The following is a 14161-nucleotide window of genomic DNA, read 5'->3' as shown; positions in this document are numbered from 1 at the left end:
CACTGAACCCTTTTTTTGCTGTGCGGCTGGGGCTGTGTGACCACCACCTCTTTCTCCGAACTGCACACGTCACTCGCATGACCTTGATTCCATGTGGGTTCTAGGACCTCATCATCCTCCACATTATCTTCCACACACTCTTCACCCCTGCCCTCCTTGCCGGTCTGCACACTGCAGAAAGCCGCAGCACTTGGCAGTGCACCTGTGTTTCGTCATCATCAGAGATGTGCTGCGGTGGTCCTCCCATGTCCACCTCCTGAAACATAAGTGGTTAGGCATCAGTGCACTCAATCTCTTCCACTTCTGGAGCAGGGCTATGTGGACGGCCCTTGGAAAACCTGCCAACAGAGTCATCAAAAAGCATAAGAGACTGCTGCATGACTTGGGGCTCAGACTGCTTGGCTGATTTGCAAGGGGGTGAGGTAAAAGACAGATGCCCATGGGCTGCAGGTGCCAATTCTGCGCTTTCAGCAGGAGACCGGGTGGGAGACAATGTGAAGGAACTGGAGGCACTGTCAGCCACCCAATCTACTACCGCCTCTACTTGTTCTGGCCTCACCATTCGTACACCGGTATTCGGGCCTACAAAATAACGCTGAACGTTCAGTAAGGCCGGACTAGAGGTTTACCCTAAGGGTAGGCCATCATGAGAAATTTTGTGGCAAGGGACCGGGAAGGATAGGGTTAATGGGCAGTAAGGGTGTGGAGAGGTGTGGTAATGGGGGTGGGGTTTGTGGGTATTTATATAGAGCGGCAGCAGGAAGTCTGCTCGCCATTTTACTAATGGTTAAAAAAGCACAGCAGAAAGCTCACCATGCTGTCTGTTGAGGAGATGATCGGGAGGTTGCAGGGGCGGCATCGGAGGCCCGGGGACCAGCGTGGCTCCATTGGCAGATGACAGGCCTACTGCAGGGGGAGATGGTGGGTACTTTTAAGGGTACTTTCACACTTTTCCGGCATAGAGTTCCGTTCTATGGGCTCTATACTGGAAAAGAACAGATCAGTTTTATCCTAATAGAAATAGAATGACCGGCACTCACAATATACATTGGTCACGCAGAAAATACTAAAATTTATTCATATCTATAACGAACATAATAAAACATCAGTATTGGCCAATACTACTAAATTACAATAAAAAAGACTAAACTACGTGAATCTACAATCAGATTCAGGCGGTTTAGTCTTTTTTATTGTAATTTAGTAGTATTGGCCAATACTGATGTTTTATTATGTTCGTTATAGATGTGAATAAATTTTAGTATTTTCTGCGTGACCAATGTATATTGTGAGTGCCGGTCATTCTATTTCTATTAGGATAAAACTGATCAGTTCTTTTCCAGTATAGAGCCCATAGAATGGAACTCTATGCCGGAAAAGTGTGAAAGTACCCTTAAAAGTTGATTACTGAAGTGACACAACTCCTTTAACCTCATTCTAAAAGTACCATACATGTATAGTGCTTGGTGAGGAGCTGTAATCTGGGATTAAAGCTCCTGCATTCTAGCAGGAGCAGGCTACTTTCACACTCGCGTTTGGCGCGGACCCGTCATGGATCTGCATGCATCCGTTCAGAACGGATCCATTTGTATTATCTGTAACATAGCCATGACTAATCCGTCTGGAACACAATACGTCCCTATTGACTTACATTGTGTGTCATGACGGATCCGTTTACCTCCGCATCGTCAGGCGGACACTAAAACGCTGCAAGCTGAGGCAAACTGATGCATTCTGAGCGGATCCTTTTCCATTCAGAATGCATTAGGGCAAAACTGATCCATTTTGGACCCGCTTGTGAGAGCCCTGAATAGATCTCACAAACGGAAACCAAAACGCCAGTGTAAAAGTAGCCTTAGGTGTCCTACTGTCAGTGGCAGCTGGGCATCCCAAGAAAAAGACGTATGTGGTTAAAGGGGTTGTCTCAAGGCACTTACTAATATATTGTAATTGCCCATATTTCTTCTTTTGCTGGCTTGATTCATTTTTCCATCACATTATACACTACTTGTTTCCACAGTTATGACCACCCTGCAATCCAGCAACAGTGATCGCGCTTGCACACTTTCTGGTGGCCCGGATTAGTGTTGAGCGAGGAGAGCTCCTGATGATACATCCGAAGTCGCCTCCTAAGAAATAAATTTACTCCCACATCCTTGCCGAACGGCGCCGCACCCTCCACTACGTCATGTAATTTATTCACTCCACCATCCTTGCGTCCTCCTTTCTTGGCCTCCGAAATCTCGCGCAGCCGCAGTATCGCTGACTGCCTGCGCCTGTACGATACTCCTGCTCCAGAGGGCAACAACCTCAATAGTGTCACTGGGCATGCGCCGAGCCCAGTGACGTAATCAGAGCGCTGTTGCCTCAGGAGCCGGAGTATCGTACAGGCGCAGGCAGTCAGCGATTCTGCGGCTGCGCAAGATTTCGGAGGCCAAGAAAGGAGGACGCAAGGATGGTGGGGTGAATAAATTACATGATGTAGTGGAGAGGGCGGCGCCGTTCGGCTCCGATGTGGGAGTAAATTTATTTATGAGGAGGCGTGCTGGGCACTACTGCAGGGGGGCGTTACTGGGCACATGAGGAGAGGAATAACGCCCCTCTGGGCACCTTGAGGCTTAATTAGCATATCAGAAAAATCGCTTTTTGATCTAAATGAAAAGTTGAATAAAAGCAAGAAGACCCTTGCTGGAATGATGGTACTTTATTGCACATTGCTTTGTGCAACGGTTTTATGTGCTCAAAATAGGTGACAGATTCCCTTTAATTACTGCATCTGCCTTCGGTCAATGAGCCCTGTGCAGTGACTAGAGGAAGCTACTTTGCTGCTTCCTCTATTGAAGCTGGTGTTGATCACTGGGTGTCCTGGGCATAGCAGACCCTGATCAGGTCTGCCTGTGTACAATGCCCCATACGGGGAGGGGGGGGGGGGGGGGTTCCCCTGTAGCTGGGACTGCTTTGGATGCCCTTGTTACTGTGCAAGAAGAACAAAAAAGTATCAGTGTCTCCCAGAGGTCATTTAATGACCTAATGGGGGATATATTATGTGGCAAAACATTTTTTTTTTAAGTACAGAATATGATAAAAATACAAACAAAAACCGTTCGCTCAAAACTATACATGTATCAAACCAATCGACACAAAACGGAACCCAATAATTTATTTTGCTGTTGGTTTGCATATTTAAAGGCTAAGCTATAGTTAAAAATTTTTTACGTTTTTCCCAAATCAGACAAAAAAAAAAAAAAAAAAAAAGACACATTAGTAAAGCCTCATTCACGCGTCAGTGTTTGGTCAGTGATTTCCATCAGTGATTGTGAGCCAAAACCAGGATTGGAGCCTCCACAGAGATCAGGTATAAGGGAAAGATCTGCACCTGTTCTGTGTTTAGAGCCGTGCCTGGTTTTGGCTCAAAGTCACTGATGGAAATCACTGACCGAACACTGACTGTGTGAATGAGGCCTAAAAAGTCCTATGTGTCACGTAAAAAAACGTTGCAAAAATTATTTTGGCAGCCCAACAAATAAGAAAAGCTACAGCCATTAAACCACCACGTGCGCTAAACCTGGTCAAGAGTTAGGCCTCATGCACACGGCCGTTGTTTTGGTCCGCATCCGAGCCGCAGTTTTGGCGGCTCGGATGCGGACCCATTCACTTCAATGAGGCTGCAAAAGATGCGGACAGCGTTCTGTGGCCCCGCAAGAAAAATATAACATGTCCTATTCTTGTCCGCGCTTTGCGGACAAGAATAGGCAGTTATATTAAAGGCTGTCCTTGCCGTTCCGCAAATTGCGGAACGCACACGGACGCCATCCGTGATTTGCGGATCCGCGATTTGTGGATCGCAAAAAACGGAACGGTCACGTGCATGTAGCCTTAGAGGGGTATTCTGGAAATAGCAATTAAATCTTATTCATTGTACAACAAATGTGCTGTCATATGATGGTCACACAGTGATAGCTGTACTGTAACAAGCACCTACGTGACTGGGGGTGGGTTTTCATCCTCTGGATATGAGCTTCGAGTCTTCTCATTTATCATTTCATCTATGTTGGTCATGCAATTAATTATTCACATGTGCCATAATACCCCTTTAAGCCTAGCGGGCCCACGAGCTCAAGAAATGGATGCACAAATATATTAGAAAACTGCGATACATAAGCTTTATATGTTGAAAGTGGAATACCGCTATAAGGTCTCAGAAGTACTGCACCTTTGTCACAAATCCACTGGATGTATATGGCCATGGTCCTGCTGAAATCAGGTCAAATAGCATACAGTTTATGGCTACTTTCACATGCGATTTTCTATCCGGTTTTAAAATCCAGCAGAGGAAAACGCTTCAGTTTTGTCCCCATTCGTTGTCAATGGGGACAAAACTAAACAAACCAGAACAGAGCTCACCAGCACCAGAATGCATTCCGTTCCAGTTTGTTGCGTTCTGTGACCGGACACGTAACCGCTGCAAACTGCGGTTTTGTATCCGGTTAGCAAAACTAAACAATCTGAATCCGGCACTAAAAACAATGTAAGTCAATGGTGCCGAATCCGTTTTTTTTTCGGACAGGACAAAACCGTATCCGGCACTAACATTATTGTAAGTTTGTTCACTTTCGATTTAATACAACTGCGTCCAAACGGAACGAAAGAAGTCGGTTGTATTAAATAAAACTGAACCAATTTCTTCCAGTTTTGAGATCCTCTGGTGGATCTCAAAACCAGAAAAAAAAATCACATAAGTGAAAGTAGCCTTTCTGGTGGTAGACACCGGCTCTTCGGTGGGACCATGGCCTACAGATAACATAAAGCTGTATGGAGCATCTACATTTCATTCCAAGGTGCACAGCTTATTATTCCCATGCCTTTAGTTTGTGGTATAAATCCACATTGCTGACGTGTGTTGTCTCAGTGCCATCCCCCAATGTAAGGCTTATGACCCGTGAAATAGATTTTCCTTCCTGTCTGGGAAAGCTATAATCAGACCTGGATGTGCTTGACTAGCAGTGGGAATCGCTGAGCATTTCTTTGTTCATAGCTTGAGGCAAACTTCATGATGAAAGCTGAAGAAATCTTTTTGACATCTCTTTTTGTGTTTGGCCATTCACATAACTTGTCTTTCCTTAGAGCAGAGAGAAGGTTTAATCTGTGATCTATTCCTGTACTGCATGGAAAAGCTGATGTGTTGAGCGAAGTGAAGCAATGAAATCGGAATTCGGTCCGAAGTTTAGGAAAACTTCAATTTGCAAAGAATCTGAATTTTCTTGCACTTCGTGGTAATGAATCAGGTTTTCCTAAAATGGCGGCTGCACGTGTATCAAAGCGAAACTAAGTGTAAAAGAGACAAGACCAGGAACGCAAGATCGCTCATAAGGTCGTGCAGTCCGCCAATCCACATATAGCCATCCCCTGTAATGTCACAGCCCTATAAAACCCTCATCCAGGGCCGTCTTTGCCACAGGGCAAAAGGGGCAGCTGCCCCGGGGCCCAGTTGCTCATGGGGGCCCAAGGCAGCTCAGTTTCCCGACTCCCACATTCACTTGTTGTCTATGCGAGCGAGCGGCGTGTGGCTCGCATTAGTGAAGGACTTGTCTGTTAATTACAATTACTTACTGACGAGGCCGTCAGCCAGTGCCATGCTAGCTCCTCCTCCCGCCCTTGCTTCCCTACGGTACGTACGCTGCCTGCCTCTGCACCACATTCTCCCACTGCCGCCTGTCTCGGCCCTCAAGTTCCTCAACTTACAAAGGCGGCCGCGTCACAGAGGAGACACCCAGTCCATCACCACCACCATCACTAGTCTAGACACTCAGTAACTGTTCGGTTTCTCACCTGAGCCACGGTCACCTCTAGACTATCTGTAAGTAAGTCGCTTGTCGCTGGTGTCATGTGTGATGTGTCATTCCATTAATTATGCCATACATACGTGTACAGATACTGGTCCTGTACTTCTGTGAGGCTGCAAGGCAGGGGTGTGGTGTGCCACTCATGCTTAAACTTGCATTTCGCCCCGAACCTGCAGCTTCCTTCGTTAAAGAGGAAGCACAAACCTCTGGTGGATGCCGCTGCAAGAGTAGACTGACTTGACCCTCTGAATCCCCCCCGAAAGTAATGCCCCTGCCGCCCCGGCGCCGTCACCCTCAACCATAAACTAATATCTTTATAGTCCCACCTAATGTTAGGGTGAACCGCCTTTCTCTGCCGAAATTGCTCATCATACCTGAGCCAACCTGATCCCCTGTAAACCCTGTACGCTTCCCCAATCGCACCTAGGTAACAGAAAACAGCTGAGCAACACTCGGGTGTCTTTTTCCTAATGACAATAGCCAATATAGCAAACGCCTGCAACCAGTTGGCGAAATAGCGCGGGATGAGTCTATACCGGCGCTTCTCATCATCTTCCTTTTTTCCCTCAACTATCCTTGACCTATCTAAGCAAAAACGCTCCAGGGGGAGAAGTGAAAAAATATCAGCGTGTTCCCCCCTCCATATGCGATCCCGTACTTCCTGCTTTAAATGCGCCCCTAATGGACCTTCAAAACACACATAAACCTCCCCCTTTGAGGCATCATCCACCCTAGGCCTGACCTCTTCGCCCCCTGCCTTCTTCTGGGCTCCATTGCGCACACAGATTCCTCCCACGCCGGGAGGACGATGATAAAAGGCGCCCATCGTCCCCCTTTTTGGAGAGTCCCTAGAGGAGCTCCTGCGCATGGATCTGCATGCATCCGTTCAGAACGGATCCATTTGTATTATCTGTAACATAGCCATGACTAATCTGTCTGGAACACAATACGTCCCTATTGACTTACATTTATTAAGTAAACGGGGGTTTACATTTGACCGTGCACCCGGACAGAATTCCCCACACAAAGTAGAGCTACCCATAGCTGAATTTTAAGTTTTATCCTAATGCATTCTGAATGGAGAGCAATCCGTTCAGGATGCATCAGGATGTCTTCAGTTCAGTATTTTTGACTGATCAGGACGGAGATAATACTGCAGCATGCTACGGTTCTATCTCCGACCAAAAAAGACTTGCCCGAATGCCGAATCCGGCATTTTTTTCCATAGGAATGTATTAGTGCCAGATTGCCGGATCCATCCTTCTGGTCTGCGCATGCGCAGACCTGTAAAAATGTGGAAAAAAAAATCGAAACTGTCCGTATGACAAACGGACAGACGGATCCGTTCTTGCAATGCATTTTTAAGACGGATCAAGATCCTGATCAGTCTTGAAATGCAATCAGGTGGCGTACGTGTGAAAGTAGCCTAATCCATTCCGTGTAGTCCGCTCCTAGGATCCTTTTTTTCCCATGCAGTTTATTTTTCAATTATACCTCTGTCCCCCTGTCTTCTCCTTCAAACAGCCCCAAATTTCCTGCTCGTTTCTAGGAGTTACGGCCACCGCTGCAATGGTTTCAGCGGTGGCCGCACGGAAACACTATCGTCAGCTCAGCCGGCTTTCATAGAAGTGAGCACGCACATAGTCTTGCTCATACGCAGTCACTCCTGACCACGGCCACCTCGTCAGTGCTCAGGTACGCCCCCAGCAAGCAGGGAATCGAGGCCCTGAGAGCGGCGACAGAGCTTGAAAATAGCGAGGTGAGACAACCCCTTTAAGGGTGTGGCAGCTGAGATGCACCTACCTTGTGGCTCAGAACCATGTGGCCATGCAAGACGTAGTGGTATTCTATTAGCACATTAAAAACAGATTGTTTATCCAATGTTCATTGTGGTACAAATGTGGGAACACGCACTGTGTCATCCCAGTCCAAAGTGGGACTCCTGAAAGAGGACCTGTTAAGTCTGCTGGTGTGTCCATATTAGAACAGATTTTCTCATAGCTCTGCGATGTATTGTTCTTATGTTATTCCTCTTTAAAATTAATTGATGAATTGTCAACTGGAGGTTCCAGTTCTCCTTGCTGAAGGGTAACTGGTAAAGCCCACTTGTCAATTTATTTATAATTTTTCATGAGGAATAACAAAGGTACAGCACAATGCAGAGCTCTGTGTACAAGTGATGCCAATTGTTATTTCACGGGGAATATCACTATTTACTAAAACCAACTTTTCAGGAGAGGTGACAGAGATAGTCTACACTGGTAACTAGAAGGATATGGCACTCCGGTCTGTCATGTAGAACACGTAATAAAGTGGAAAGAGGTAACTCCTGGTGTGGTGTAAAGTTTGGTATGTTATTCCTGATGACGTGTCCTCCATAAAAGTGTATAATGTGAAGTCCCTGACATGTAATGTGTACTGAAGTATCAATACTGCAGACAGAACGGAGAAGGAAGGTTTATGGAGAAATGTAGAGAGTGTGTATGTATGCAAGTATATCACCGTCACATGATATGATTGTGCAAATAATATTTTTTTTTAATTAATAGTCCACGACTATTGTAAGAACTTTAACTCCCGCCTTACGTCACATATAACCTTTCATAATACTTTTCATGCTGTTCACCTCCTCCTATAACAGCAGTTCTGCAGCACTACTGCACCCAGGTGGCTGTAATTTGAATTGCAAGAAACAAATTTGTACCTCTTCGGCTGCACGTCCAGTACCACATGCTACATCCAGTACAAGCTTCGACTCTCGATTGAAAGGATACACCGAGGCCAATGCCAGCGCGGCTAAACGTGGAGCTTTATATTCCAAGACTGAGACATCCTTAAATGAAAAGAATATACGTTCAATTACTCTGAAGTTGAAATAATTAAATTGTAATTCTGTGTGTTACCCTACAGGGTTTACTGATGGAAAACTAATAATGATATCAGAGTTGTTATTAACTGTTGCTATAAAACGCTAATACTGTACCCTTAATAAATTTAGAAATTTTGAACATCTGAAATGGAGTCTAGGAATACATGACAATGCAAGGGCATTGTCCGTGGGGCAGGCGCATGGGGATCTCAGACCCATTCACTTGAGTGGGTCCGCAATCCTTCCATAAAAAGATAGAGCAAGTTCTATATTTTTGCGGTACGGAAGCACGGAATGGAACCCTAGAAAGCACTCAGTAGTGCTTCCGTAGTGTTCCGTTCCGTTCTTCCATTCCACATCTTCGGATTTGCGGACCCATTGAAATGAATGGGTCCGCATCTGTGATGCGGAATGGCAACGGAACGGTGCCCGTGTATTGCGGATCCGCAAATGCGGTCTGCAATACAGCAGTGGGCATCACACGTTTGTGTGAACGAGCCCTAAGAGTACATTCACACGGCCGTGTGTAATCCTTTCCATTTTGTGGCCTGCAAATAACGTAACTGTGTGTCCGCATTTTGCAGACGAATGACCTCTTTTTGTGTTCTGTATTTCTTCAGTTTTTACGGTCCGCAAGAAAGAGAGAAAAAAAAGAATTATTAAATTTATAGTTGTCAAGGAAATACGAAAACAAATCCACAAAAAACTGATTACATACGGAAACCATTCTGGATGTCATCCGCAATTTGCGGATCCATTGACTTCAATGGAGCTGCGGACCGATCTGTTCGGACAATAGCAGTACAAGCGTTATATTTTTGCGGACTAGAAATGTGGAAACACGGATGTGGACAACATACTGAATGTTGTCCGCACATTTTTCTCACCCATAGGAATGAATGGATCCGCATATTCCACAAAATGATGATAGGGATGAGCAACCCCAGACCCCATTAAAGTCTATTCACTGTATTATTTTCCCTTATAACATTGCTATAAGGGAAAATAATAGCATTCTTAATACAGAATGCTTAGTAAAATGTGCCTTGAGGGGTTAAAAAATAAAAAAATTAACTCCCGTCGTCCACTTGATCCTTCTATCTTCATTCAGCAGGACCTGCGCTGACGTCACCACGTTCACCACGTGGTGAGCGCAATTACATCATCAAATGTCCTTTTGCAGGTCCTGAAAGAAGAAGAAAGAAGACAATGCCGGCTGCGCGATCAAGTGAATGAGGTGAGTTATGTTTTTATTATTTTTTAACCCTCGATTAACATAATGCTTGCATTCTGTATTAAAGAATGCTATTATTTTCCATTATAACCATGTTATAATGGTAAATAATAAAATCTACAGAACACCAAACCTAAACCTGAACTTCAGTGAAGAAGTCTGGGTTCAGGTCTGGGTACCACATTCAGTTTTTTCTCATGTGCGTGCAAACGCATTGCACTCGCATGGAAAAAACTGAACACCGGAACGCAATCGCAGACAAAACTGACTGCAATTGCGTGCCTACTCGCGCGGGTTTCCCGCAATGCACCCTGAACGCATCCTACCCTCACCCACGACGCCCATGTGAAGGGGGCCTAAGGGTCCATTCAGACGTCCGCAAGTGTTTTGCGTTCTGCAAAAAACACCAGACCGCACATGGCCGGCACCCCAATAGAAATGCCTTTTCTTATCCGTGTCTGCAGACAAGAATAGGACATGCTCAATTTTTTTGCGGAGCTGCGGAACGGAAGTGCGGATATGCGGTCCGCATCTGTACTTCCATTCAGCGGCCCCTTTGAAAATGAATGGATCTGCACCTTTCCGCAAAATTGCGGAATGGGTCCGGACCCATTCATACGGACGTGTGACTGGACCCTAAGAGGGGGTTTACAAAAATAAGTGTCATGCTTCAGTGTGGGAGGAAAACACCACACCAGAGGTAGGTGTGTTCATACGCAGGAATACCTAGAGTCCTATTAAGCCCTATAAGACCCTGGTACTAATGGCAGGGACGAGGCTACTTGTTTCTCCAAAAGGAAGGACGAACAGGAGTCTCCTTCAGGCCTAATACAAACAATAGGGAAATGCAACACACAGAACCCAAACAAAATACAAAAGGGAAAGTAAAGATTTAACTTCAAAGGAGCAATGACAAGAAAAGCCAAAGAAAAGAACAATTGTACCCCCAGTCGAGTACAGAAAGCTTTCCAGAATCTGGAAACAAACTGAGTCCCACGATCCGAGACCACGTCAGAGGGAATGCCATGGAGTTTCACAATGTTGTCAACAAACACTTGTGCAAGTGTTTTAGCATTAGGTAGGTCCAACAACGCTATAAAGTGCACCATTTTACTAAAGCAATCAACTACAACCCGAATAACTGTCTTTCCTGAAGGATTAGGTAGATCAGTGAAAAAATCCATGGATAAGTGAGTCCCTGGTCTGGACGGGAGTGTCAATCTGTCACCTTAGCATGTGCACAGGTACTAAAGGGTGACACAAAGTCGTCAATACTTGCACAACTCCGGCCACTAGAATCTAGAGAGATGAGGTCAGCAGTGGATCTGCTCCCAGAGTGTCCCGTAAGAACCGTACAGTGATGTTCCTCAAACACCTTGTGACGCAATTCCAACGGAACAAACAGTTTCCCAGAGGGACAAGAATCTGGTGCATCTCCCTGGGCCTCTAACACCTTCACCTCTAGGTCAGGGTAAAGAGCGGATATCACCACCCCTTCCGACAGTATAGGACTCGGATTTTCAAAATCACCACCTCCAGGAAAATTATGTGACAAGGCATCTGCCTTGACGTTCTTAACCCCAGGACGATAGGTGACAGTGAAATTGAATCTGGTGAAAAATAAAGACCATCTGGCCTGCCTCGGGTTCACTCGTTTAGCCGACTCCAGGTAAGCCAGGTTTTTGTGATCTGTTAAAACTATGATTGGATGAATTGCCCCTTCTAACCAATGACGCCATTCCTCAAAAGCCAACTTAATGGCCAGTAACTCTTTGTTCCCTACATCATAATTTCTCTCTGCAGAACAGAGTTTTATTAGAGAAAAAGGCACATGGATGCCATTTACCAGGTTACGGGCCCTGCGATAAGACTGCTCCTACCCCAACCTCGGACGTGTCCACTTCCACAATGAAAGGTTGTGATACATCCTCCTGCACCAATATAGGGGTGTAAGAGAAGCATTCCTTAATCGAAGAAAAGGCTTTCAACGCCGAATCAGCAAAAACACACTTCTCTATTTTTGCATACAATTTATTATCTCTTAGGATCTATAACACCTGTCTAACGTGATCCTGATGTATCTCCATGTCTGAAGAATAAATTAGAATGTTATTCAAATACACGACTACAAAAACCTCCCCACAAGGTGATGAAAAATGTCATTCACAAAATGCTGGAAAACCGCAGGAGCATTGGTCAACCCAAAAGGCATGACTAGGTTCTCAAAGTGCCTCTCAGGAGTATTAAAAGTCGTCTTCCATTCATCCCCTTCCTTGATCCTAACCAGATTATATCCCCCCCTTAAGTCCAACTTGGAGAACACCTTGGCACCAACAATCTGGTTAAACAAATCGGGAATTAACGGAAGAGGGTAAGGATCACTGAGAGACACAGACGGAGCACAATCAGATTGAGTTCATGGAAATCCAGACATGGCCGAAGACATCCATCCCTTTTTTTTTTAACAAAAAAGGACCCTGTTGAGATTTGGAAGGTCTTATGTGTCCTTTAGCCAAACTCTCAGCAATATACTCTGTCATGGCCAGTCTTTCAGGTCCAGAAAGGTTATACTATCTAGATTTTGGTAACTTAGCTCCGGGAATAAGGTTGATAGGATAATCATATTCCTGATGTGGAGGTGAATCCTGGCATCCACTTTCAGAAAATACATCGGTGAAATCATATATAAAAAAGGGTAATATCTTAGTAGTTAAAACTCAGTCAGCCAACAGGGAGCCACGTCTGTGGGCTCTAGTGACTGGGGGTGAGAGAAGCCTCAGTCAGTTGCTGCAGCTCATGCTCAGACAGCGCAGTGCTCCTGTCTGAGCGTGACCTACTGAAAGGGTGGACATCCCAGTGTCTGCCCAGGCTAGGGTGGCCATTGGCTTCACCCCAGAAACCCAGACCTCACCGGCCATGCCCCCAAGCCGATAAACCACACGCACCTCCGTGAAGCCACACCCCACCTCTGTGAAGCCACCCCACCACCACCCACTGGCAGGGCCGTAGATAATTTTTTTTCCTGGGGGGGTTCAGCTTTCTCAAATTATAAGAGTCATCATCCACATCTACAGATATCTCCCCCCCCATAGCAGTGTCCCTGACAGTGTCCCTATTGTAAGACGGACCCACCGTTCCTTATGCAAGTGACTAAGTGAGCTACTTGTGCAAAGTATATGTACTACTACTATCTAATAATCCATCACTAACTTAAAATACCCCAAATTGGGTCCTAAACTGAAAAATGTGGTCGCCAAATTTAAAATACATATAAATGTAATAAAAAAGACATGGACCACCACATACCCCTTACATCCAGTGACATCTCCTGTCATGTAGATCTTCTCTTTCCTCTTCTCCTCCATTTGACCCAGACCACCATGGCAAATTCTTTCAGCCGCATCTCGTCTCTACAGTTTGTAACACAGACACGTTAGATTTCTCAATTTTTCCATCAACCTCCTCATCCTGGTGTCCCCACAGTGTCATCCTGCCACCCCCAATACTGTGCCCACTGTGCTCCCCAATGTCCCAGGTACCATACTGCTGAAAAGATAGTGACCCTAATAGACATAATTGGGGTAATTTATCAAACTGGTGTAAAGTAGAACTGGATTTCCAAAAGAGCTGTCAAATATGAAAGGTGGAATCTGATTGGCTGCTATGGGCAACTAAGCCAGTTCTGCGTTACACCAGTTTAATAAATTACCCCAAATGTTCCTATAGTGTCCTCAGCAGCTATAATGTCCCCTAGAGTGCCCCCAGTAATAATAACACCCTCTATTGTGCTCCAGGCAATAATCCCTGTATAGTGTCCCCAGAAATAATAGTATACACCCCCATATAGTATTTTCCACCACACTGCCGCCACATAGTGATCCCCCCATAGTAATTTGCCCCCACACAGTAATTTGCCCCAAACTGCCCCCATATAGTAGTTTGCCCCCACACAGTAATTTGCCCCACACTGCCCCCACATAGTAATTTCCACCACACTGCCCCCACATAGTAATTTCCATCACACTGCCCCCACATAGTAATTTGCCCCCCATAGTAATTTGCCCCCACACTGCCCCCACATTGAATCCCCCTATCCCCCCCTTATCTACGCCCCTGCCCACTGGGAAAAAAAACGGGGGGACAGGAGAGGGAAGAAGTTTCTGAATGGAAGGTGAGCTGGGGGCAGCTGGGGTGCTTCTCTCCCCCTCAGTCAGC

General features: G+C 45.6%; 1 protein-coding gene across 4 annotated transcripts in view; it reads right to left on the bottom strand.

Moving 5' to 3' along the window:
- METTL27 (methyltransferase like 27) overlaps positions 1 to 14161 on the bottom strand; it is an 87312-nt gene that overhangs the window by 39897 nt on the left and 33254 nt on the right. For 3 of the 4 annotated variants that reach the window (XM_044283931.1, XM_044283933.1, XM_044283932.1), the window contains one exon: positions 8548 to 8676. The exons of the other annotated variant lie outside the window; for it this stretch is intronic. In XM_044283931.1, the coding sequence (XP_044139866.1) occupies positions 8548 to 8676 (129 nt within the window). The remainder of the gene's footprint in view (positions 1 to 8547; positions 8677 to 14161) is intronic. 4 annotated transcript variants of the gene reach the window in all.

This window comes from Bufo gargarizans, chromosome 3 (genome assembly GCF_014858855.1).
Source record: "Bufo gargarizans isolate SCDJY-AF-19 chromosome 3, ASM1485885v1, whole genome shotgun sequence".
Lineage (NCBI taxonomy): Eukaryota > Metazoa > Chordata > Amphibia > Anura > Bufonidae > Bufo > Bufo gargarizans.
This window is presented reverse-complemented; position numbering and strand designations above follow the sequence as displayed.